Source organism: Prorops nasuta, unplaced genomic scaffold, assembly GCF_024137725.1.
Source record: "Prorops nasuta isolate Cenicafe-Biocafe unplaced genomic scaffold, Cenicafe_Pnas_1.2 PNAS00004, whole genome shotgun sequence".
Lineage (NCBI taxonomy): Eukaryota > Metazoa > Arthropoda > Insecta > Hymenoptera > Bethylidae > Prorops > Prorops nasuta.
This window is the reverse complement of record NW_027116801.1, coordinates 9,470,447-9,496,760: the sequence shown is the minus strand read 5'-3', so window position 1 is coordinate 9,496,760 and position 26,314 is coordinate 9,470,447. Positions and strand designations below refer to the sequence as shown.

Genomic DNA, 26,314 nt, shown 5'->3' with positions numbered 1-26,314 from the left:
TTCTGAAACTTATATCGGGGAAACTATTATTGATAATTTTTAATATGCAACTATGAAAAGTCTTTTGCTGATATAGAATCCTTAAATTTGCACATAATCATATATCGCCACATTTTAAAGAGTTTAATAATTTAAAAAATTTTGTAAAAGCAAAAGAATATTTAAGATTTGGTATTTAAGTTTCAATATGCTATAATATTTATGATAACTAATACACTGAGAAAACAAATCGGTAAATGTTTCGAAAATCCATTAGGTGGATATTTCTGTCATTCGAAATATTATACTCAGTCATGAAAACGGTTAAGATAACTTTGGTGGTCATGTGTCTTTAAGAAAGAACCTATGTTCTTATGCCATGACCTTTCAAATGGCCCTACAAACACCCTCTTACCAAAAGAGGACCATTTTCAAAACATTTATCAAAAAATTATTTGATTCAAATAAATCTTTTTTTAAGCAATACCAGTGAAATGTTTATTTGATATAAATGAAATATAATTAAATCGAAATTAAAATTGATTTAATTGAAATTATTTTTATTCAATCGAATATGTTATTTAGCAAAACAAATAACACATTTAATTAAAAATATTTAAATAAAAATTCATTTGAACCAAAGAAATATTTCATACAATATGGAGAGATTATATGTACAACATTTTCGTAGCAAAAACTACTATTCTCATTTATTTATTTTTTTTTATTTATTATACATGCGGTGAAGGACATATTTTGCTAATTTTTTAATCTATTGTATTATAAAGACTGCATTTATGTTTAGGATTCATTGGGCTTCCTATGGGACACTGGAACGTATCTCCAAATTCTTTAGAATTCGCCGCTGTTACCTGTATCCTTAAATGCAAATTAACATGAACATCATGCACTACTATGGTCTCAATCATCGAAGGCCTCAAGTTTTCACAAAATTGCTGCAAAAAATAACAAATATATATGTATCTGTTATATCTACAAACCATTTCCAATTCATTTTTTAATTTATGTCCAACGTTGAACACAGAAGCTTACATTTCCATATATTATGAAAAACAACCGATCGCCATCGTATGTTTCTAAATCGGGTAAACGGGTTTCTTTACCTTCATTGCGTTCAATATGTTGCTTATAAGCAATGAAACTTACTGATAAACCAACGGCTTCAGCCAAATTTACCATTACAGTAAGATTACCATTAACCTGATATTATCAAACCAGTATTAGTTCAAATCCTCTGACAATCAGTTGCAAACAATGCAAGATTAAAGCTTGCTATATTGATTCAGACTTACATGCATATTTTTATTTAACGGTTCAGCTTCCTCGATTATTTGTTTATCGAAAAGATCAATAAAACAGTTTTGATTTTGTCTAAATTTCTGTAGATCGGTCTCTGGGACAGGCAACTCATTAGAATTTATTTTATGACTGAAATCTAAATATTAAACTATACATTATAACATCATAAAATAAGAATATCATTCATCGTGTGAAGTCCATATTAATAGAAAGGTCTATTATTTTTTATTGAACTCACCCTCCTCCGTATTAAAAGCAGTGAATATTATATGTGCAAATGATATACCCAATGTTGCATAATTGAAAACACTGCAAAAAAAAATTTATTATTTTGCTCTTAAAAATAATTATGATAATATTTACGGAGGTAGTTCAGCGTTGAATAACAGTTCCATAAGAGCCATTGTGAAAACTGAAAAAAAAATTATTGCGATATAGTTAGAATCTCATGTTTTTTTTTTATAAACATTTATATATATTGAAAAACATTACCAATTTCATTTGTTTCGCCATTGTATGCAGCATTTACTGTTAATGGATTGAATGTACTGTAGAATGTAAAAAACTATTTTAATATTACATTCTACGTCTAATTAAACTGTTTAAATATACTTACGGCTCATCACGGTGTTGCCCTATTTTTTTTAAATTCTTCAGGGCTAAGAATTTCTTTAAGCTTAGTATGCTTTCGAAATATCCGGACTCAGGCCTATACTGAAAATACAAAGAAATAAAAATTCTAACCTATTCTAGCAAAATGAAAATGATTAAATTCTTAATGTATTCACATCTGCGTAATATTCATCAATAGCTTCATCAGTGAACCAGTTAGGATAACCAATATATATTTTCATTGTGTCAATTTTCTCAATTTGATTTTTTTTTGAATTTTCACTCAACCAATTGCTCTTTTTTATATGACTCTTTGCTGCATCTATAATGTTTCTTACATATTTCTCAGCCTAAAAATTACGTGAATAATGTTAAAAAATCCGTCGGTTATAAACTTGCTATCAAAACACAACATAGTTACTTTAACTTTGGCATCCTTTGGAAAATATTTTTTAGCATACCCATAACCTATGGCGTAGTACAAGTTTTCATGGTGAGAATTGTATAGCACTTCGCCATGACTTTCGATACATGCCTTTTCTCTAGAGAAAAGAATAACAATTATTGATTATGGAGCTTTCTTTTTTAAGCGTTACGAAAACTAAGTGAAATAAAAACCTGGTCTTAGCTTCGTTTACCCCAAATGCTTTATTATTTAATTCAAGAATATAATTTCTCATAATGCTATCCGTTTCTTTTATATTTTCCTCCAAAAATCTCCATATAATGTAATTTTCTGAAGTAAAAAGAAATGTTTACGAATCATGTAAATTAAAATAATTTAATTCTTATAAAATTAGTTTAATCTCTACTAAATAAAATAAGCTCTTACTAATAGTACGAGAATCTGTTGCTCTCAAAATTTTTGGGAGGTTCAGAAAATAAGTATTTCTATCGTATACGATAATTGATGTAGTATCAGTGACACTAACATTAACCTGTGCAAACATTTCTTTAAATATACTGAACCAATTTATCTGAAAAGTGAATGATTTATTATTATCATATTGCTTTGAAAGATTAGCTTTTAATAAGCAAACAAATTACGCTTGTATACTGGTCTCCACCATTAGTTTTATCAAACATGCTCTGAAATTCTCCCATTGTCGTATCACTCGCTACAGTGACAACATTTCGAAGAATCTATAAAAAAATAAACAATGAAAGGACTCATAATCACCTGTTATATACTATACAATATTTTAAAGATATAAACTTTAGCTAATTTTTTTTCCAATTTAACAATCTCATTAACGTCGCTCTTTATCTCTTTTTCCGAAACTCTTGAATTTTTAGCTCTAGCAATCCTTGTGATAATCTTTTTCATATAATCTTTATAAGCTCGCATTGGCTCCAAGTTTGTACCAAGTTCTGCCAATATTGTATTAAAAAAAAATTTTGGTGGAGATAGCTAAAATAATATTCTATATATGCATTATTCTTTATTTCTAAAACATATTTGAGGACTTTACATCAAACAATTTAAAACATACCTCAGCTGTATATTTTTTAACGTTATTTTCATCTTTGTATTCTGATGTCTGTAAATTGTAAAAACTATCGATTAAATATTTTTTATACATTTGATTATCATACTCCTGCCAAGTCTTATTTATCTGTTCTGATGTCGGTTTTAAAATAGGCCAATCGTCATATTCATCAAGAATCCTTAAAATAGGCGTTATGCCTGCTTTATCAAGACTTTCTGTGAAATAACTGAAGAGTTAAACGTCTATGTGCTGATAAATATAATACGAATATCTTGATTTTATTAATTTACCTATATTGATGCACTTCTTATAAATGTCTTTAGCCATTTGAAAAGCTTTAGTATCATCAGGACTATTGGCATTTCCCAATAGTTCTACAAGAACAAATATTAAAAAATGTAGAACAAACGCAACAATTATTATTAATTCTCGAAGCTGCATTGCACATTGCACGTTACCTTCAATTTTGTTTAATATACTGCCATGGCCTATATGAAATTTAGAGACTTCCATTTCGTCGTGTGGAATAGGATGATTTTTAATCCAATTATTGCAAGTAAATTTGTACAAATCATCGCAAGGTGCAAAGGAATCATTCAACTCTTTCTTTAGCTGCTTAGCTGTAAATAGCAATTAATAATATTTTTTAACTGACTCAAATAAATAGTTTTGTAGATTTTACCTAATTCAGTACAGGGCTTGGTTTGGCAAACCGAATAATCTTTTTTGGCTAAAACTGTGGCAAATAAACCCAAGGAAATTATATATTTTCTGAAAAAATAACATTAAATTATTTACAAGCTTCGTAAATATCAAATGTTGAATATGAAACACTACTTACAAATATAAATATAATATAAATTGGAGTGTCATAATGTAGTACTAATGTCCTTAAATTGTTTACCAAAAGCCAAAAACAAAATTGGTAATAACCGTCTACATCGATTATAAAATCTTATATGAGGGATTATATAGGAATAGAAGAAGCCTGAGTAGAAGGGGAACAGAGAGATAAAAATTTATAACACATTTGAAGATAACCATGCTGTGTTAGGAAAATCATTGATTTCCTTTTTAATATAACACTTTACAATTCATAATGAGTGATGATAAAAAAATATTATTCAATAAATTATTTTTGGTTTCAAAAGAGGAAGAAGATAGTCGTGTAAAAATTAAATCCTGGAGAATAATTAATTCGCTACATCCAAAGTTCATCTAAATATCTTAAACAGAAATTATTTATCATTAAACAAGCGATAAATATTTATGAAACACATTTTGAAATATACTTACTAACAAATAAATATTATGACTAATACACGATGTACACGTGTCTATATATAATTTCACATAATGATAGGGCTAATACGTGTCAAACTAAATTGTTAAATGGAAAGCTTTAAAATGTAAAAAAAAAAAATTTAATAGATATTTTAAAATAAGCTCAGATTGTTTATCTTGTCCTTCGAGAGTATTGTGCTATTATAGCTTGTAGTTAACATAATAATACGGAATAGAAATTTGACCGCACCTCTTCTATGTTTCTACTCACCTCTCTTATCATATAAGTTTTTTTTTTATATTTGCTTCATCACTTGATCTTAATTAACAGGTCAGTTATGCACCTAGTGACTGTATTTTTTCTACAATGTATGCTTCTTTGTATTTGTATTTTAGGATTTCTTTTTCGCGTAATTTAACAAGGCGTATAAAAGTATTATTTAATCTTATCTATTTTAGTATAAATCAAACGAAAAACAATTCTTTTTATTATGTTTATTTCTAAAAGTTGCTTCACATTTTTGTTTAATAACAATGGCGTAATAACAAAAGTTATGAAACCAAAATGTTGTACTGTTCACATAGACCTCAATCGGCATGACGTATAACTTCATTTGAAAAAACATCTCATGTTTACATTTTACCATTGCAATTCCAATACAATTTCCCACAGAATGAAGCTATTTTTATGCAAAAATAGTGAAAGTAAAAATAAATATAAACTTTAGAGATAAATATGCAACTTTCAACCATTTTTTACTACTTTTAAATCGTTATATAAAATATTAATTCGTAAACATTTACGAAACAAGTAGGTCCATTTTACGGGGAATTTTATTATCTTTAAAACAAAAAAAGAACATCTAACGTTTGAGAATTTTTTGATCTTTGTATAACGCCAATTCTCAAAAAGTCATTTTGAGAAAATCGCATTTAAAGTTATACCGCACAGAAAGCATTAATACATAACATATGTCTTTACAGCTTTGTAGGTAATGCAAATTTTTATGTATTATTTTAAACGTAACATTCTTAAACTATATACCTACTATCCAATTATAAAAAAAATGATTTTTTCAACTTTTTATACGAGCCTCCTCCCTTTAAATGTATCAAAACTGGATGTTGTACCTTAAAAAACGCACAATCGCTGACGTCATGATAAGTCCTGCTACAGGTAAATGGCCTAATTGTTATATATGTATAAAGCTTTTACATAAGAAAGAACGTAAAATATAATAACTGTATGTAGTATTAATAAAATTGTTACCTTAAAATTACTATACAACCATTTTCGACGGTATAAAGTTACGATATTTCATTTAGGTCAGATACAACTTTTAATGATAAACAGCTGTTTTGTCAGGTGTATCGATAACTAATTAAACAATAATTTACACTAATTACATTTAATTGATAGCAATTTTGTGCGGCAAGAGAAACACGATAAATAATCATAAAAAATCTTCTTTGATTCAATATAGATAAAGAATATTACGTAAAAATGTGTTCTTGTTTTTAATATTTTTTATTTATTTATATATATGTATATATATATATAAAATGATCACTTTTCTATGCACGTAAATATTTTTTTATTTCCATAGAGTACATTTGTTTTGAGGATTCATGTAGCTATTTAGTGGGCAATTGAAAGCTTTGGCAAATTCTACCATATTCGAGAAACTTCCACGTACTCTTTGTCGCCCTCTGGGATGTGGGTCAGACAAGGAGAGCATCATTGAGGATGGTTTAACGTTTTCACAATATAGCTGTAAATGGTGAATATACATTAATGCCTTTAATATAAATAATATTAATAATTGTAATATACACACACATTTCCAAAACTCATAAAGAACAATTGATCACTGGTGAATTGCTCGAATCCAGGTAGCCTAATCTCAGGTTTTCCAGACTTCTTCAAACTATTCTTGTAAGCAATGTAAGCTGCAGAGACACCAGCAGTATCTGCAATATTTTCACCTACGGATAGTTCTCCATCCACGTAAACAGTTTTATTCAAGTGTACTTCTAATTCTGGTATAGTATATCCATTGTATTGATTAATAAAACATTTCGCTCTTCTTTGATAGGAGAGTAACGTGTTCCACGACCACCATTCAGAATATTTTCCATTCTTGTCGTAAAGACGGCCTAGAACAATATAAATATTTTTAAACATTCACTTTTTCTTAATTAATTAAAGTTTACCAATCACGTCATAGGCGTGAGAGACTTCGTGTCCGATGAAAGATCCTGCTGTCGCGTAATTTATCACACTGTTGAATAAAAATAATTTAATTAAAAATCGTAAATAGTGTACAGATATACATAAATTTATAATTAATAAGATAATGAATAATTCAATAACACTGATTAATGTACTGCCAAATATACGTATAGTAACTTCTATCTGAATGCTTACTCACTCGGGTCTATTAGGATCGAACAGAGGATCCTGAAGAATGCCAGCAGTAAAAACTGAAAAACGACAAATCAATAAAAATTCATTAAGAAAGGATAAATTAAATAATATTTTATAAATAAAGTAATATTTACTTATAATATTCGTGTTTGGATCGTAAAAGGCGTTTACCACTGTAGGTTGCTCAACCCATCTAAAAAAGATACAAGTTATATTCAATAAGTACTTCCAAATTGGAAGTATAAGCATTCAGTATTAATTAACTTACTCTTTTTTATCAATTGAAAGCTTCAATTTTGACAACTTACGATTGGATGCGAATGAATAGTAATTCATAATATTCTCAAAGTAATTGTTTGTAATAGTTAACTAAAATATTTTTACTTATTATTGTTTATCAAAAAATATTTGCGAGAATGAGTAGAATAAAATCATTACGTTAGAATAATATTTGGCAATGGCAGAATCATTATACCAATCTGGATATCCAATATTGGCTACCATATTATCCAGTTTGTCTATAGCTGCCGCCTTTGTGGAATCCTCCATCCATCCAGCCGTCATAATTTGTTGCCTAACCGATTTACCAATTTCACTAACAAATCGATTGGCCTTCCAAATAAATAAACATTATTTTAAATATTCTTATTTCACTACTTATAATATAATATAGACTTACGTGTTCTTTGTAATTTTGAGGGAAATATGTTTTAATGTATGCATATGATATTGCATCTTTCAAATTAGTTTCTCCTGCGCAACGCTTCCATCTGTAATTAAAACAAATATTTATTAATCACACACACACACACACAGATTCAGGTACCTTAGCAGATTAAATTACTTTGGCAGATAAACGTTGTTATTGACATTGATTTCGAAATACAGTATGTGTATATATTAAATGAGACATGAAAATACTAACTTTTCTTCCTGTTTCGAAGTAGAATAAAGTTTTTGATTGTACTTAAATAATATGTCCTCTATTCTTGTATTGGTATGTCTCATAGTTTTCCTAACGAAACTCCAGAAAACATAATTAACTGAAATAGAATTAATGAACTTCTAATTCTCTGCGTTTAATAATAAATTGTTCTAGGAATCTTATATTTAAACATACCGATGGTACGTTTAGGAGTGTTAGCTAATATTTCAGCTAATTTGTCAAAATATTCTGCCTTTTGAACCACTATATGATCCCATGTCTTGTCAACGTGCAACCCAGTTTTTGCATAAGCACTGTTAATAGCCTCATACCAATCAAGCTAAACATTATTAATCGGATTAAATAATAATTTTTGGTTGAATGTTTGATTACAACAAAAAGCCTACCTTGGTGATATATTTCCTATCGAATCTGCTTTGAAAGAATTTAATTGGCATTCTTGGAAAAGTGTAACTTGGTTGATTGTATAATGCCTGCAAAATTATTGTCAAATTGATTAAAGTCGTAAATACAAAAAAAATCACTTACTTTCCACAAAGCTTTTTCAAAATCGATAATATCATCTGCATCCTTAATGATTTGGGCTTTTGAAACTGAAGCTCTAGTTTCATCTGAGAAAGTCTGGGCAACATTTATCAAAAGTTCTCTATAAGCATCCATGCTTTTATCCGATGTGGTTTTATTCCAGCTTTGTCCACTTAGATAAAAAGTTGCTCCAGTAATCTAAAATATTAACAGATATTAAAATATTAAAATTAAATTTCCAACTAATATATAAAATATAAATGAAAATTATAACTAATATAAATAACAGTAACATACTGTGACCATTCGATTTGTCCTGGTTAGAGTATTAGTAATTGTGGATACAACATAAAGACTTTGGAGGGCAAATCGATGAGAGATGTCATTATTAATTTTTATCCAGTCTGGTGTAACATCTCCATTCCATTTTGATGATGGAATAACCATGGGCCAACCACCATAATCATTCAAAATATTAATAATTGGAGTTAAACCCACTTCATCGCGCTTCGCTATGGAATATATATCAAACATTCATTTTATTAGAAATACAAGAGTGTTACGCTAATTTTATTCTTCCAAGTACCTGTATCCATGCACATTTTATAAATTTGCTTAGCCTTTTTAAGAGGCTCGAGGTCACCTGGATGTATCGGTGCGTTTAAAATGTCTAAAATATTATAACTGATAATTATAAACCAATGTAACAATGAATGTATCCTATACGAAAAGAAAGTGTTCACTCACCATTAATATCATATTCAATTTGACTTCTCATACTATGGAAATTACTGACTGCCAATTCAGACTCTGGAATTGGATGGTTTCTGACCCAACCACCGCACATATATTCATAAAAATCATCGCAAGGGTTTACTGATAAATCCATACTACTCTTCCACGTTTCCGCTAAAATTTATTGAAAATAAAATTGTATGAAAACAGACGCTTATGATTTTTTAATAAATAATTCAAACTGAAAAGCACCTATTCTCTTGCACTCATTGGTTTTGCAGACTTCATAATTTGTTGATCCTGGAAAGGACCATATTGTTTGAAAGCACGTTAATATTAGTAAAAACCTGAAAGATGAAAAAAAAATCAGCTTACTAATCCATTTATCGATAACGTTATTATTTCACCAGTATAGTAGAGATATTTCATTGCACTTACGTAAGTGTAGTCATTCCGACGGCGTGATACATTTTAGTCTTTCTATTCTAGCCTCTCGTGAATGAATTTTGGGTCTGAAGCCACTCCGGACCACAGCGGGAGTCCGTAATGCGTTATAAGTTTATAACATATATATAGTATATGTATATACCAAGAAATTAATTTGCATTGTAAATTAACTGCAAGGAGCATGGAAGGGTAACAGTTGGAGAACAGTTACACTCCACGAAAAACTCAAATATTATCGAACGTTTAATTAGGCTTTTTCCAATTTTTATCGTAGCACTAAATTATCATAATCGTGAAACGATGCGTTTGTCGCAAGTCTTTGCCCGCAGGATGCGGGTCTAATTATATATACTTCCATTAATTATCGTATCTTGCACCCTAAAACTTATATTGCACCAGTCTAATTTAATGGTGCACAAAAATCACTTCCTTATGCTCCAAGCTTTGATAATAATTAAACAACAAAGTTTATTCGTTTATTTTTCATGTAGCTCCCGCATTTTTCATTTTTGCCAAAATCTGTAAAGACCATTACCCTCTCTCTTCTTTGAACGATTCAACGAAAGGAACCAGAAATCACACAATAATATCTAATTACTTGATTATGAAGCATTTATTTTATATTATGATAATCTCTAGAACTTTTATTTATTTATAAATTTTAATTATATTTATTAAATATTTACAATTAAAGAAATAATTATCACCATGTTATAGTTACTCCTATGTCAATTATATCTAGAAGATTAAATATTTTATAAAGAGATTTTTTTGAGATTCTATGAAATAATTAAAAAACGTTAGCAAAATTTTTATTATTTAAAATACTTCTTTCAACTCTGAACGAGTACAGCGCGTCTAGACCAGAACGTGTAAGTGTGGTAAAGTAGTTGGCTGGTCATTTTCACATCACATCTATAAAAACAGATGTTTTTTATTCAGTGCATGATTACCATTCCTGGAATATGAAATGGGATGAAATTATCCACACCAGCATATTGCATAAAGAACAATTGTTCCGCTCTGTAATATTCCTATCCTTCTAATCCTACTCTCTTGCTAGAGTGTTTCTGAAACTCTTCGTAAGCATCAATGTTATTTGCAAGCCAGTTGTATCGGTAATAATTTCTTCTAGCAATAGTTGCCCATTAACCTAAGGAATCCGGATTCAGTTAATCACTCATTGTAATTCAATCGGTTTTAAATTCCATGATTAGAAAGGGTAGTGTCTCTCGAACCTCGCATGTTTTACACATACTTCCTTACAATTACTTCTTCAAGTTTAGTAATGATACTTATGTAATTTTGCACCTACGAATATTTACTTTATTTAAACTTATCAAACTTAGTAATTAACAGCTCAGAGACCCATGCAGGTTGTTCCATTTTAAAAGTTCAAAATTAATATCTACAAAAGTAAATAAGGTACAGAAAACTATATTTTAGATAAGTATTATAGAATTTGAAAAGGAACAATTGACCAAAGTATTTAATTGACCTTGGCTGATTTATCAAAGCTTACATGAAGGTCATCAGAATTTTTTGAATGTAAATATATCTATTTCTTATTTTATATTCTTGTAACTTATCTCAAGAGCTCCCCAAAACACTTTATGAATGTTCATTTTTATTCGAGTACTTTTACGAGATATTAAAATTTAGAAATACCTATAAGTGCATGTACGTACCTATAATCTTAAAACTAAATATCACGTAAGTGCCTGGATACAGGAAAAGCAATCTCATTGGACAAACAAGCAAAATATTATTAATGCATGCTTCAACGAAAGTTTGGTTGCTTTGTCGTAGTGTTATATAATATTACAAAGCCTAATCTGATATCTATTTTAAAATATAGGTAAAATATATCAATCAAATATAATTCAATGATATATTTAAATAAAAATAAATTATTAAAATTACATGGGAATCATTCCTTATTATAATACATATACAGCTCTAAAATTACGAGTTTAAGATTGTGCATTTGTCAATTGGATTCATAGGAGATCCAAGAGGACAATTAAAGACTCTTCCAAAGTCTGCATTGTTTGAGATACTTCCTCTAACTCTGACGGAAGTCGGCGAGTGTGTATCCACTCGTATTATTGAAAGTAACAGGGAAGACCTTGTATTATCACATTGCCACTGTAAAATATACAATATTTATTTTCCAACATCCTATATACCAAAATTAGTAGATCACTATTGTTATACGTAATTGGATACAGTAACTCACACTGGCATATTGCATGAAGAACAATTGTTCGGAAGTGAAATACTCCAAGCCTGCTAATCTTATGTTTTCTCCAGTTTGTACTTGATATTCTTTGAAAGCATTAAATGCACTCTGCAAACCAGTCGTATCAGCAATGTTTTCTCCCACTGTCAGGTTTCCATTAACCTGTAAACAAACGGAAAATATTTACGTTTACAGTATATAATATATATATTAATTTATTTCATATACAATATTTTTATTTAATTACTAACAAAAACTAGGTGATTAGCGGGTACCAATTCTGGAATTAAATATTTATTGTATTGTTCAACAAAGCAATTAGCTTTATCATCATACAGATTAATCATATTTTGTGGCCACCAATCCATAACATTTCCATCTTTATCAAACTTACGACCTGTAATAATAATAATTTTTATTTTAATTTCAATTTCATAAACTTATTTCCATGGTCCATGGCATTTGTTCAAATAGCTATTTATCTTTACCGGTATTGTCAAAAGCATGAGAAATTTCATGACCTGCTAAGAAACCGGATGCAGCATAGTTCAATACACTATGAAACAAAAGTGAAATTATTATTTCTTTTTTATCGAAAATATATGATTAAACAATGAATATCCCTAGGTTCCATAAGACTGTGCTAGCAAATTTACTTACTCCGGCCTCTCAGCATCGAACAACGGAGATTGCAAAATAGCAGCCGTTACAACTACAACATGAAATTGTTAGTTAAAGAGATAAATACTCTCACCAAGAATGTTAGTGGTAATTAAAATATTATGTTCAATAATTACATATACTGTTAGCCGCAGGCAAATAGAATGCATTAACCATCGTCGGCTCAACTATCCATCTAAAAACATCAAATATAATGCATTAAATAATCAATATTCTTATTATTTAATAAAAAAATTTCTTACTTTGTTTTATCGTAAGGTTTTCGAAGAGTCAACATTAATTTTTGTGACATAAAGTTCGAAAGGTTAATAATGCTTTCCAGATAATTACTTCCAAGCTGATACTAAATAGATAAATAATAAATTGATGTACTAATATACCGGAAAATTAAAACTCAATCTCTTGTTTAAATATTTACGTCTTGGTAAAAAGTATCAATGAAATCTGTCGAGTAATAATCGGGATAGCCGATAAGTTTCCTGATAGCGTGTAATTTTTCAATGGATCTAGTTTTGGTTAGAACATCCATCCAATTTGTATTTTTTATATTTTCTTCTGTCATTCTCACAACATGATCGATTATCTTTTTCGACTAAAAAAGGAGTGCTATATCATTAAGTTACAATAAAAATAATATTTACGACCTTATTACAAGCTCACACAATAATACCTTATGCTTAGCTTCATCTGAAAAGTAACGCCTCACGTATTCATAAGAAATTGCACCGTTTAAATTTGCGTGCCTCGAGCATATAACATTTCTAAAATGTGTCAATTTTACCTATCAATATCACATCTCAGCTAGCTATAAAGTATTTAAATGTTTTTAAAATTTTTTTCAAAGAAAATACCTGCTTTCTTGTTTTGTAGCACCTGTTTTTCTACTAATGTAATCAAATGAAATCTTGTTTAACCCCGAATCTCCATAACTAACTAAATCACGTGTAATTGTCCAAGCCATGTAATTTACTGTAACAAGTATAAAGAGCTGTGATATATAAACTGTAATTGCAAGTTTCAAATATCCTTGACTTCAGTTTTACCGATTGTACGCGGAGGTGTGTCCTTTAAGAGCGTTGACAATTTTTTGAAAAAATCTGGATTACTGACATCTATCTTCTCGGACTCATCAATTTTAAGTGCGATGTCTTTAAATTCAATATTCATCAACTCTAACCAATCGATCTAAAAAATAATGTATGTTTATAACATTTTACCAAATTTTAAAGGAATAACCATCATGCTATATAATGCGTAATACTATTGAAATCTAAAAAAAAAACAATACCTTGGCAGCTGAATGATTTCCTCCATGGTTATCATATAACTTTTGGAAATCTTTAATTGTCATTAAATTATACGTCTTGTCTATATTGCGTGCATCAAGGGTAGAAGCTTTTAACTACATAAAAAATTATAAAATTGAAGAAGAACTTTTCATTACAACTTCTAATCATTTTTAATCTTTTAAATGTTAACTTACACGTGCCAACTTTAATTCAAATTGTATCATTGCTTCAACTTCGTTTAAAAGCGTGACATGATCAATAACTATATATGAAGCTGTGCTAAGATATTTGAGAATATCATATACATATGATTTATAAGCATTGAAGGAAGCATCATAAATAGGTTTGCCTGGTGCATGATCTTGTTGAAGTCTAGTAATAGGTTCAGAAAGCTAAAAATTCCCCCAAAAATTTTACATAAATTTTACTTCTTACATAAAAATTAAAATTACACCACATTTATTAAATTAAAATGGCATTGTGTATACCGATATTCTGTTTACGGTTGACATTTTTATGTCTGGAGAAACCGATAATGTGTAAAAAGCTTTTGGTCCTATAACATCAAAGGCTTTAAGATAGTATGACTGCCATGATTTTATATTTGCAAATTTTTGATCGGTGGCAGGATATAACAATGGAAAACCGATTTTATATAATTTATCAAGAATTGGATACACCCCTTGTTTATTAAGAGTTCCTGGAATTACAAAAAAGTGGTATTATTTTAAGTCTATAACTAACTTTTTATTGTTCACCTGTATCCATGCACATTTTGTACAGAGCTCTAGCTTTTTCTAAAGCTTTAGTACCAGTAGGTTCATTCGTATTCGTTAAAATATCTACAAAAAAATAAAGATATTTGTTTGTTTTCCTTCGGAATTGCTATAATTTTACCATTTAATTATACGCACCTTCAATACGTTTATTAACGAGTTCGGTTAAATCACTGCTCCAGCCTACGAAAAACTTTTCAGGAGGGATAGGGTTGTTTGCCTTGAATTCTCCGCACATATAACTGTAGAAATTGCCACAAGGATCTTGGGAAAAATCCATTCCTTCTATTATCGTTTTTGCTGCGAATAAATTTTTAACAGATATGTTAAAGGGAGTCAGATGAGATTAAAATATTACAGCAAATCATTAAATAAGAAAACTATTTACCAATATTTATACATTTTTGTGTACGGCATACCTTGTAGCTAGGTGGTGGGTATTGTACGTAATAATCATTAGAAAATATTGTTGGATTTGCAGCAACTGCTACCACGAGTCTATCAAATTAAAATAAAACAATACCTAAATCGAATGAATTATTTTTACATATAATTTCACGTTATTAATTTAATACGAAGATATATTAAATTAATTATATACACTCACAAGAATAAACGAATCATTTTGATTCTGATTTTTTGGTATAAAAATCAGCTTTGTGATAAATAAGAAGCAAAGTGGGCTTCTCACAAAATCTTTTTTAAACTATACCCAACAAGAAACTAGAATTTTATCTATTTTATACAATATGGTATTGATTAAATTTTAAGCTTATCTATGTATCTATTAAATTATACACAAAAGAAGCATCACTAGCTTCGTTTCAAAGTCAAATATTAAGCACACACGATGAAAAGAGTATTATAATATTTAATTAACCTCCTCATCCAAATGACTTTCATCAACTCTAATATTCATACAAATTTGTTATAAAAAGTCAAAAATTTTGAATATATATAATATAAAATGTCCATATGATTAAAACAGGATTCTTTTATTGAATTACATAGAAATGTACATGAACGAATAATCAATATTTATATATAGATGCATGAGACAACTTTATGAAGATTTTTTTTCGTAGTACTTTATGACTTAATCGACTATAACAAAATATTCTTCTACGATAATAGGTCTCACATAAAAAATCAAAAGAAACATTCCCAGAGTACACCTGATTAATTATTCGAATGTTATACTTTTGCATGATCTTATCTGTATGATAATTTATTTATTTAAAAAATTAATAGTAAATCAAATAATAAAAATTTATCATTCTTAACACGGGACGGGTCTTATCTGAATTAAGGTAAATAAGATTCGTAAGAATTTGAATAAATTATTGAAAAATATAGTAATTATTCAATTGTAAAGTAGAATTTATTTTCTTAACAAATATTATACTCTAGATTGTGTAATTTAGTCGGTCTACATGATAAGGCATGGAAACAGAACTTGGTACTAAAGAAATTTTTAAATTATCTTATTAATTGATTAGTTAATATCAACACTATTTTTACTACTGCGCCTAAATGTGTTTTTTGTTTAACATGACTACCTTAATTATAGTTATAATTAATAAACGGTACAGGATAAAGCATTATATTTGTATGCAGGCTATCTCCATATAAAAAAAAATTTATCAACTGTGTAAAAATAAACTAAAAAATGAGGAGAGTGAGAGACTAATTAAAATAAATGCATTTTAGAAATGCCAAAATATTTTATTTTTGCAGGACTTGTTAAACATCCTGTGTATTATTCCATACACTTTATCAAATATTAAAAGTACTTTATAATAATAATCTAAAATTATAGTCACCAAAGATTGAATATTTTTTAGTTGAGATCATAGGGGTGATTCAGCAGGGCAATTAAAAACTCAAGCAAGGTCTGCATTATTTTCAATACTTCCTCTCATTCTAATAATTCGCAGAAGGTATAGATTCGTTTTTGGGATATAATCCACCATCTAAATTACACTTTTTACCTGCATTGTTTATTCTATAGTGTCTTCTTAATTATTAATTCTAAAATTAATTATAAAAATAAATGTAATCTAAATGCAGCAAAAAATAGACATAAAAACTAATATCTGAAGTCAAAAAGCAAAAATCTCGCTTTCTGTTAGACTCTGTGTATTTTTAGTAAAATTAGCTCTAAAATTCTTGGCTTTCCTTTATTTAAGCTCATAATTGTAGGCATTTATTTCTTAACTAAAAATGAGCAAGTACACGTTCTACAGGCAAAAAATTTGGTAAATATAAATCTAAGGTATGGACATTAATAATAAATACAATAGTTTAGATAAAATTTTAAATTAGTTTATTAATTCGTTAGTTAATATCAGCATTAGCCCTAGCAATATATCTAGTTGCGTTTTTCAAACTACAATAATTAACTTAGCTATGTTAAAAGTGATGGGTGGAACGTAATAAAGTTCCATGATTACATTTTGTTGGTCAGTATAAAAAGAACGCCTTCTTATTACGATCGGGTAAGAGAGAAGAAAATCTAGACGGTATTTATAGTCAGATCTTATAAATAAGACCGTCTTAAGAAACGAATATCCTTTATTTGCTAATATTATAGAAAACGATAATCTATACTGAAACTGGTCTTGTTTATAAGACCAGACTATGAACACCGCTCTTAGACAAGGAAGAATAAAGGATCATTTAAAGGATTATATTGAAGCCAACGATTGAAAACCTTGAGAACTATCGAAAGCATATCGATTTGCTTCGTTTACTCCTTTCGAAATTTAGTACAAATTGAAAAAATAATTTATTCTAATTCTCTAATTCGAAGGAATGAATATGAATGCAATATTAAAAGCAATAACTTACATTTATTCAGCTAAAAAATAATAATTAACAACAATACAGAAATGTAAAAACTAGTAACTTTTTATTGCATTAGAAAATCGTTTGAAAAAGTGAGTATGAACTAACACCGCGATTATAGAAAGCTGCTTAAATTTTTATCAGTCTAATCGAGAAAATTGTCAGTTTTAAAATGATCGTTTTTTTCTTTTAGACAAGATGTACCTCTAACCAGAAACATACATGTGAAAATAATAAATTTTGGCATGAAATAAAGAAACAAGTAAAATCTCGTAATTAGTCGATCTAGGGTAATAAGTGACATTAATTAACTTTGACTATGTCATATACTTTTTCTATTCAGGATAAATCAGTTCTTTTCTCACTATTTATAATCAAAATGGCAAAGCTTTGATTCCCTTAACAAAAAATTTATACTACTAATTCATCCTGAAAACTAAAATTAATCGTTCTATTTAATAAAATCATTTCGGTATAATGAAAACCACAATACTGTGCTCAAGCGTTTTTCTTCTGTTAAGTCATTTTCTCCAAGACTCCTAAAATTTTCATTGGAAATTAATGGCTGTTACACGAAGGAAGAAACAAAAATTCTCAATCTACTTAAATAAAATGTCCAAAGGTTTAAACTAAATGATAAACTAAGCTCGCTTACCTCATATCAATAATAAAAATCTTAAAGTTTTATTTGTATATATCGAACAATTTTTGGGGCATAGTCTATTGTACAAATTGCACGTCGGAAAATAATAGATATGTAACCCGTTGTTTATTTGTTCCTGGTTAATACAGTTTTTGCATGCAAATATTTACTTTATATCCACAGAAATGAGTATAAGCTTCGATTGTTTAGCTAAGATCTAAAATACATCTTAAGCAAGTTATAGAGTAGGACGTGCTTTTAGAAATGAAGTTAAAAACCTAGCCATAATATAATAATTGCCAAGCTGCATTAATTATTTTTGAGTGAAACATAAGTTTAAATATGGAACGATATACAGGCATATTACTAGAACACATTTTAAAGTCTCTCACTTCTTAATTTTGTTTCATTTAAGAGTCTCAAGAGAATACTTCATTCGTGTAACTAGCGATAATTAAGAGCTGAGCTTATCAATTCAAAGAAATAACTATGATTAGAGTTTGATATTAATCGAGGTAGAGCCGCATTATTTCATCAATGAAATACTTAGAGAAACGATTAAGGAGAAAATAACGAACATATAAGAAGGTGAAGGCATTAATCGGGCTCGCGTTGCTACCTGAGTTTTCATATAAATTTCAGTCATTGTAACTATATTAAAGGAAAGTATACACTCACTCACGAATATTTGACAGCACCTGCAGCAAAATAAAAAATTATGAGTACTTGTACTTATTTATGAATAGCTGAAGATATTACCATAGACAAGCTCTGCAATGATATTAATTCAATAACCATACTATCCTTGCTGATGGTGCAATCATTCACACAGGAAAAGACACAAAAAATGGAAGAAGCAGGTTCTTATTTACATTAATAAACCATACAATTTTATCAGCACTTGTGGAATGCCTGTCAACAACATAACTGTCACACTATAATGTGCTAGAGAATAAAAAAACGCATGTTCCTCTAGCGCGATGTTAACTTTCGGTTTTAAAAAAATTGTGGCTGGATATAGTTGTAATAAGATACTCAAACAATCACTCACACGCATACAATGATAATAATAATAATAATAAACCGCTCAAGTGTCACAAATCACTTCGCTTCTAGCGACTATAAAATAAAGCTGCTTAAAAGTATTAAGACAGAAAAGTTCCATTCAGAAATGCTCAAGAGCTTAAGTAATTATCTTGCCGTGAATTTTGCCGCTGCGATTCTATTAATACTTAATAGTGGATTTCTTGTGAACATCACAATGTATGTAAGGGTAATGGCAAAATTATGACGTCTCTTCACCAAAATGGCAAGTTTATGCGGACAAATAAAAAAAACTGTTATTCTTAGGAACTAACAAGACTTAAGCATTATTCGAGATCTAAATATTGTATAATTATTACCTTAATTATATACAATACTTCCTAGAATGTAAATAAATTCGACATGATATTGACATCACACATTTAATCGTCCAGTCTATTGTTAAGAACCGCGTTAAAAGTCCTGATAAATTATAGTTTTTTATTTAAGGAATCCTGTTCTTTATTTAATATCAATTCATAAAACACACGTACATTTTATACTTTCGCAGGCCGATATGTCATAAAAATAAACCCCGAGTCATGCCCACGTTCTCCAACGAAAAAAGACTATTCAAGTTGAAATGTTTGACAATTAAATATTATTTAGAAATATTGTCTCTTTATGGATGGAGTACTTCGTGACACAGTAACGTTAACGATTAAAAAGAAAATTTTTGAAAACTGTCATTAATTATTAAAAATTCCTATTTCCCGAATATAAAATATTGTTTTTTCTTATTATTTTCTCATTAAACTAGAACCTAAATGAAAAGCGTGTAACTTAGTGATTTATATATCAATTGTAATATGGTATAAACGAGACGTATTTGAAAATGAAAAATTTTTAAACGCAACAAATTTTAAACAGGCAATGCCACAGAGTGCTCAATTACACTACATCTAATGTATTATTGCTCTTCGCACTTTTCAAAAAACATTCAAAACTTACTTTATTCCCTACAGATTTTGAAAAATTCACTTGACATCGAATACCGACTAAATCGCGGAATTCCAAGGACTTTAGCGCTATCGATTTACGTTCTCCAATATCTAGTGCCTTCAACGATATATTCAATGACTCAGTCGTAAAAACTCAGCGCAATTATTCTTAATCATCCCCAATTCGTCCCATTATTCTTGGTTTGTCTATCTCCAATTGAACGGATCTTAAATTGCCGACATATAAACCGTGACAAAAAATAAATAAATATCCAAATAACACAAAATGCAGTAAGGGAAAATGATTCTTAGGCAATAATACGTGATGCAAAATGATTCGTGATGCCTAGAAATGACGTTTCTTTACTGCTTTGTTTATCTGTACTGTGTATTGTCATAAAAAACATTATTCTTGTGGATACATTTGGCAAGAATGATCCTCGAGATTGGAAGAACAAATCTCCGGCGGGGGGCATTAAACGAATGTCTACATAAGAGCGCAGGACTAACTAATGGCAACCCTCTCAAATGTAATTCTCACTCAGACAAAAACCTAAAGTATATTATTAGGAGTCGGTATTTTCTCCAGATAGATAACCGCTAGTCTTATTTTACTAAGAAAATAAACCTGGCCAAATTCAAAAATTCCCTTGGCAGACTTCTAATACCTTTTACTCAAGTGCAGCGTACTATTTTTTCAGTAGTCTAATAAAAAACTATATCACATATTCAGGCTCGATTTAATTTAATTAAAAACTATCATACGAGTCACAAGGCTTGTATTGTCAAAGCGTTAAATATTCAAAGAAAAATAAATTAATGCTTTAGGATTTTGCCTAATTGATTGGATTTTATGTTCGAATGTTTCATCGCATGCTATCGGCAGCTACGAAAGAACAGCTCTTAATCTTCTCCAACGTGCCTCCCATTGTAGTTTGTTTCTAGTGGAGGGCCAAGTGAATCCCAAGTCACTTGCGTTCTTATCGAAATTATCGACATGAATGTCACCACGCACCATATAAGGATCGAAATTGGTGAGATTGACGGTGTTGAAAATTCGCACTGCAGAGGAAAGTCGAAGTTTGCTGGCAGGAGAGCTGAATACTAGCTTACGGTTTTGCCTGTTGCTATCTCCGTTATTGTTGCTGCTGCAACTGTTGTTACCCTGTCGATGTTCAGTGTGCATCTGCTTGGCTTTGCGGGAATATTCGACACGGAATGGCCTTGCCGTGGATCATTGCCGGTACGCCTGAGGTGTTATGCCATTACCAGGAGTCACGTAGTCACCGATCATCAGACTCGGGTTCACTGGATAATGGGAAGTGTTGCCGAGAACCAGCGATTGCTGGAAAGTAACACCAAGCTGTAGCGCGAAAGACACGCGGGCAGGTCAAAGCTTTAGTATCCTTTTTTACACCGCAATCAAACTGTTTAGCGAGCTATTACCTGAGGTCTGATTATTTTTGCGTCAACAGATGCTGCCATGTCGACAGATTGAGTTTAACATTGAACATGGAAAACATCCTGAATATCCCCATGATCTTACCGAAATTTTATTTTGCTGAATAATACTTCTTATGTAAATGTTGAAAACGCGAAAAAATCGATCGAATTGAGAAAAACGTTTAGTTGCAGTGCTCAAAAGAAATAAAGTACAATATAAAAATGATATCGGATATTAGTTTTGCTAGGAATCATTTTCTTATCAAATTTCAAGAATATCACAGAGACATTCGGATTAATTTCCATGTAAGAAGGACAGGAAGTAACTCGCTGGAAATGAACAATTTAGCAATTTAAACTTACAGTAGCGGGTGAAGTGAACATATTTGGAGTGATTCCACCGCCTATCAGTTGTGCAGCTTGAGTACTCGTTGCTGTACCCCCCACTCGGCCTCTGCCTGTACTCGAAATTGAGCCAGGATGGATATTTGGCTGGCCCCCTATTGCACAAATAAATTCAACAATTTAAGTTATGATACAACCATACTCAACAAAAAATCACTCATACTATGTACTAATTAAATTTAGTTGTTTGAATCCCCATAAAATATTTTCTAGTTCATATACTAGCGTTTAATCTGCTACTTTATCAAACAACATATATGTTATAGATAACATGCGGATACATAAATCAACAAAATGTTGAAACGACGTGAGAACAAGAAAGGAATTAGAGAGTAACCGAAATAAGCAAATAAATTGTGGCTTGGGCAGAAGAAAAAATGAACTGTGGTGCAAAAAATATGTAGGATCGTGCAAAACATAGTGATTATAGTTAAATATTTGCATTATATCATTCAAAACAAGTTTATTGACACATGTACTTTCTATACATTTCTGAGCTATAATTATCACAAACAATTCTGTTCCTATATATGTACAAATTTCAGTTTTTTATTTTGCCGCAGCAGAAATATGTCTTATCAATCGTTTAAGTAGAAGTATTAGGAACTGTAAAAAATAACAGGCGGTGATGTCATAAATATAGTACCGGCGTTAAAATTAAGACAATTTCACTAGTTTCGAACTTTTCTCTTTATTACTGATTCGTTAAATTCGTCTATCCATTTATTCAATGGAATGTCATTAAATACGCAAAAATATTTTAAAACGCTGCTAAAATCTTCTTGGCATACTACCGTTCGTGCACATGGGTACAAGTTTGTAAACATTGGTTAAGATGGCAAGGGGCATATTAAAAAATTGTATATGTTTATTAATAGTGGATATCAATTAACAGAGGTTTCCAATCAAGTAGCCCATTGATAATCATGTAAAGGCTCTACTGAAACATTCACAGATTACCGGATTAGGCACATTTCCTACAGGAATATTTACTTTAGATCGGATTAAAAAATGTAGAAATAAAAGCGTCCTTATTGGTAAGATATAAGTGCAATAGTGAAATACTGTAGATTTGTACCAAACATTCAGATAATATTTATCACTACAGTAAATATTAATAATAATTATGGCTTAATATAAATAATGGTATATGGGTGAATCAAACCAGGCCTTACCTATCGCTAGTAAATTACTGGGGTTTACAGCAGCACTTGTATCCATTGAAACTTCACCAAGGCCATTAACTGACATCCCATTAACCATATTCACTGCTTGTCTTGCTCCTTGAGCATCCAGTGTCGTCCAATAGGATTCACTGGGTGATGTATTGTTTAATCCAGGAGGAGGCTGAGCAGCTGCTCCTGTGTACCTAAAGTATGGATTCTTAAGATCCAGTGTATTATTGCTGCTTTCCATATTTGTCCCTTCTAGTTTTAATTCTATTGTTACATCATACGATTGTCTGAAAAATCATTGTTTTATTACCAACTCAATACTGTATACAAGTAAATGCGAAGAACAAGAAATGTATACTCACCTTTTATTCGCAATAAGGATTACTCTCCCAGAGAGTAGTTGACCGCTCTTACAGAAAAGTGGATTCTCCAAAAGACAACGGACTTGATACCAATGAGTAAGAGGCTCTGTAGGTGCGGTGCTTAACCAAACTTGTTGGGTAGACCCAATAAATGCTACATCAAACCAAAATGCCAAGCCATGGCAAGTACCACTTTCCAAAATATGAAAATCAACATCTATTTCTGTTTGAACAAAAGTCAAAACATGAATACCCATGTACAGATTAAACTTAGTAATTTGACAATATTTTCTTCAAAAAATTTACCTATTTTATGTAAATCAGTCTCATCAGCTGTTTGGAAGTCTACAATATGCCTGACAGATTTTGCCATGCAAATTCTTATATCAAAAGTGTCCACAATTGGCTGTCTGAAATATTCCTTTATCGCGTTATTCCGCATGGCAGAAAGATCTACTCCGTGAAAACATGTTTGATACCAAAAGTTGGCTTTGTTAAATTGTTCCATATATAGATTTTCATCAGTGAAAGGAGCAATGTGTAAATCTCCTCTAGATGGAAACATCCTTCCACCTAAATAAAATTATTACTTAAATATATTGAATAAAATGTTATTGAAGACATATCTAATAAAATATAAATTACCTGGAACTAGCCATTTTTTAGCATGAAGATAAGTTTCCAACATTCTTTCATTATATAACATATAGCCCATTGGTTCGCTTACAATACAGTCCACTTTTTCTGGTAATTCAATTTCTTCTATTTTACCAGCAATTACAAAGATCTTATCAGAAAGATTATTTGCAGCAACTAGTAGTTCAGCATGGTTAGCCATATTACTTGCTTCAACTGCATATACTTTCTTAGCACCAGCTTGAACAGCGAAGAAGGATAAAATTCCAGAGCCAGCACCTACATCTAATACAACTTTATCTTTAAAGTCAGAAAGATTGCCAAGAATTGCACGCTGATATGTGCTTGTTCTGATATAATCTTGCATCATGTTTTGTTGTTGTGACAAGTAGCCATAAAATTGAAAATACTGCATAGCAGACGATTCTTCAGTTCGTTCATTAAATGCAGAGAGTCCTTTCCCATTTTTAAGCTTTAATATTTGTGAATGGAAGTTTCGGAAGTCTGTTTGACAAAACACACTTTTAATATACATATCATTTAAAAGATAGAGAATTAATGAAAAATGGAACAGAATTAGCCTTACCTGATTCATTAGCAAATGTTATAAGTAAGCTATCTGTATCTAGTGTAAAAACATAACTTCTAGATGATACTCTGGAGCATTCTGTTGTATGTGTCACCGGAAATTCCAGCAAAGAGTTTTTATCCCTACCAACTGAGTCCCCTAAAGACAAATATGCAACTATCAGTATACTAAATTTTCCACATAATAGTTATAAACTCATGAAAACTATCAATTATATAAATTGAATATGTTTAGAACTAAAAAAACAAAGAAACAAATTTTTTACAAAAAAAGTTAATGACAAAACGTATGGTATAAGTTTAATGTTTCATAATTTAAAGACTAAATGAAATTGTTGTTACATTCTAAGAATGATACATTTACGGAAGGTTTTCTCGAATTCGAGAAAACTTACCGAGATAAAATGCTTCGACAAAGTTAGAAGCTTTCATAAAAATCAGTATGGAAGATGAGATGTAATCGTAAAATTAGATGTAGATTAAATTGATTGTTATGCGATTAGGATTGAGGAACATATGTGAGGAAACGCTATGGAGAAAATTTGGTCAAGATAAATATTAGCTAGGCAAACGGGAACAAAGAAGAGAACAATAAGTCCGGTGAAGTAGGGTTAGGTTAATTCCGGATCCGCCGCGGCATCTGTAGCATTATCGATCGTCAAATTGTAAGAGTAATTATTACCTGGTACGAGCTCAACACTAAGGCCTTGGGGATCATAGTTGACATTGAGCGTAACCGGCTTGCTGTATTTCGGCGTTAACTGTCCATTGTTTGACAAAGTCGATACTGTCACCGCGCGAAATGCTTTCGCCATTTTTAGAAACCGCGTGCGTTTTTGTGCGCTCCAGCCTTGTGAACGTGCAAACGGCCTCTTTGTGTGGCACCCCTGGACTCCTCGGAAAATTCCTAAGACCTATAAGCCTCCTTGTCCTTGCCACGATCGGAAGAGATGCTCGCAGAACCACCCCTCGAGTCTCAGCTTCGTAAAAAACGCTGCGACCGAAGTAAAGTCTGGCGCGCGCGGATTCAGGGTTCGCACACACCAAACCATCGACCAACCACCCCCCAGCACAGTTCACACACGCGCAATAACTACGACTTTATCCTTCCTTAGACCATCAACCACTTGCTATAATGCCTATAATGCCTTGCTTTAACTTAATATCTACAAATTAACTAAATTTCCCTTCCCCTTTCGCTCACAAATAAATTCTCTGAGTCTCTCTCTCTCTCTCTCTCTCTCTCTCCTCCTAACTCTCCCTCTCTTCTTTCTTAATTTTCTATCCTCCCTCCCAAGATGTGTCTCTTTTCCTCTATTTACTGCATGCATGATTTTGTTTGTCTCTTATTTCCATAAATTTATCATATCTGAATTTGTTTTTATTGAGTCAAAAAATTAATAAAACTGACTTCATTAAGAATTCTCGCTACAAATT

The 26,314-nt window shown here is 30.5% G+C and overlaps 4 protein-coding genes across 7 annotated transcripts; all 4 read right to left on the bottom strand.

Annotated features, from left to right (window-relative positions):
* Positions 1–661: 661 nt before the first annotated feature.
* LOC136772376 (neprilysin-1-like) lies at positions 662–4,341 on the bottom strand. Its single transcript, XM_066725314.1, has 18 exons — positions 4,243–4,341; positions 4,084–4,172; positions 3,860–4,021; positions 3,692–3,775; positions 3,405–3,616; positions 3,128–3,322; positions 2,959–3,054; positions 2,744–2,888; positions 2,530–2,647; positions 2,333–2,453; positions 2,088–2,261; positions 1,916–2,013; positions 1,792–1,847; positions 1,663–1,711; positions 1,538–1,608; positions 1,293–1,435; positions 1,033–1,200; positions 662–935 (listed from the first exon to the last, which is right to left on the bottom strand). Exons 1-18 carry the CDS (start codon positions 4,272–4,274, stop codon positions 747–749), a joined length of 2,202 nt encoding a protein of 733 aa, XP_066581411.1. The 5' UTR covers positions 4,275–4,341; the 3' UTR covers positions 662–746.
* A 1,939-nt stretch (positions 4,342–6,280) lies between these two features.
* LOC136772770 (neprilysin-11-like) lies at positions 6,281–9,771 on the bottom strand. Its single transcript, XM_066725896.1, has 17 exons — positions 9,758–9,771; positions 9,572–9,666; positions 9,332–9,493; positions 9,171–9,254; positions 8,882–9,096; positions 8,588–8,782; positions 8,446–8,532; positions 8,234–8,378; positions 8,039–8,156; positions 7,793–7,883; positions 7,552–7,725; positions 7,382–7,482; positions 7,248–7,306; positions 7,118–7,169; positions 6,900–6,967; positions 6,526–6,842; positions 6,281–6,457 (listed from the first exon to the last, which is right to left on the bottom strand). Exons 1-17 carry the CDS (start codon positions 9,769–9,771, stop codon positions 6,281–6,283), a joined length of 2,154 nt encoding a protein of 717 aa, XP_066581993.1.
* Positions 9,772–11,731: 1,960 nt separating this feature from the next.
* On the bottom strand, positions 11,732–15,378 carry LOC136772768 (neprilysin-11-like). The gene is made up of 18 exons (XM_066725895.1): positions 15,362–15,378; positions 15,143–15,252; positions 14,893–15,054; positions 14,737–14,820; positions 14,482–14,678; positions 14,173–14,370; positions 13,978–14,091; positions 13,733–13,874; positions 13,541–13,658; positions 13,360–13,450; positions 13,108–13,281; positions 12,932–13,032; positions 12,806–12,864; positions 12,669–12,720; positions 12,497–12,564; positions 12,260–12,405; positions 12,006–12,170; positions 11,732–11,914 (listed from the first exon to the last, which is right to left on the bottom strand). Exons 1-18 carry the CDS (start codon positions 15,376–15,378, stop codon positions 11,732–11,734), a joined length of 2,181 nt encoding a protein of 726 aa, XP_066581992.1.
* Positions 15,379–17,586: 2,208 nt separating this feature from the next.
* On the bottom strand, positions 17,587–26,065 carry Art4 (arginine methyltransferase 4). Of its 4 annotated transcripts, none has more exons than XM_066725325.1 (8): positions 25,560–26,065; positions 24,876–25,016; positions 24,299–24,793; positions 23,960–24,226; positions 23,654–23,876; positions 23,292–23,578; positions 22,075–22,211; positions 17,587–21,631 (listed from the first exon to the last, which is right to left on the bottom strand). In XM_066725325.1, exons 1-8 carry the CDS (start codon positions 25,690–25,692, stop codon positions 21,503–21,505), a joined length of 1,812 nt encoding a protein of 603 aa, XP_066581422.1. In that variant the 5' UTR covers positions 25,693–26,065; the 3' UTR covers positions 17,587–21,502. The 4 variants fall into 4 exon arrangements, with proteins under 4 accessions (XP_066581422.1, XP_066581423.1, XP_066581424.1 ...); XM_066725326.1 differs by having other exon boundaries at positions 17,587–21,613; XM_066725327.1 differs by lacking the exons at positions 17,587–21,631; positions 22,075–22,211 and adding an exon at positions 22,593–23,056.
* Positions 26,066–26,314: the final 249 nt, after the last annotated feature.

Excerpts from the sequence above, each read along its gene's own strand:
- LOC136772376 (XM_066725314.1), bottom strand. The coding sequence starts at position 4,274 with ATGACACTCCAATTTATATTATATTTATATTT. Across the intron at positions 2,889-2,958 it reads GTGGAGACCAGTATACAAGC|ATAAATTGGTTCAGTATATT; the intron begins GTAATTTGTTTG and ends TTCACTTTTCAG. Across the intron at positions 2,648-2,743 it reads AACAGATTCTCGTACTATTA|AAAATTACATTATATGGAGA; the intron begins GTAAGAGCTTAT and ends TTTTTACTTCAG.
- LOC136772770 (XM_066725896.1), bottom strand. Across the intron at positions 7,884-8,038 it reads ACTTCGAAACAGGAAGAAAA|ATGGAAGCGTTGCGCAGGAG; the intron begins GTTAGTATTTTC and ends TTTTAATTACAG. Across the intron at positions 7,726-7,792 it reads CTCAAAATTACAAAGAACAC|GCCAATCGATTTGTTAGTGA; the intron begins GTAAGTCTATAT and ends TTTATTTGGAAG.
- LOC136772768 (XM_066725895.1), bottom strand. Across the intron at positions 14,092-14,172 it reads TTGAATTAAAGTTGGCACGT|TTAAAAGCTTCTACCCTTGA; the intron begins GTAAGTTAACAT and ends TTTTTTATGTAG. Across the intron at positions 12,171-12,259 it reads CCGCTAATCACCTAGTTTTT|GTTAATGGAAACCTGACAGT; the intron begins GTTAGTAATTAA and ends GTTTGTTTACAG.
- Art4 (XM_066725325.1), bottom strand. The coding sequence starts at position 25,692 with ATGGCGAAAGCATTTCGCGCGGTGACAGTATCGACTTTGTCAAACAAT. Across the intron at positions 24,794-24,875 it reads AACATTTGCTAATGAATCAG|ACTTCCGAAACTTCCATTCA; the intron begins GTAAGGCTAATT and ends TTTGTCAAACAG. Across the intron at positions 23,877-23,959 it reads GACTGATTTACATAAAATAG|AAATAGATGTTGATTTTCAT; the intron begins GTAAATTTTTTG and ends TTGTTCAAACAG.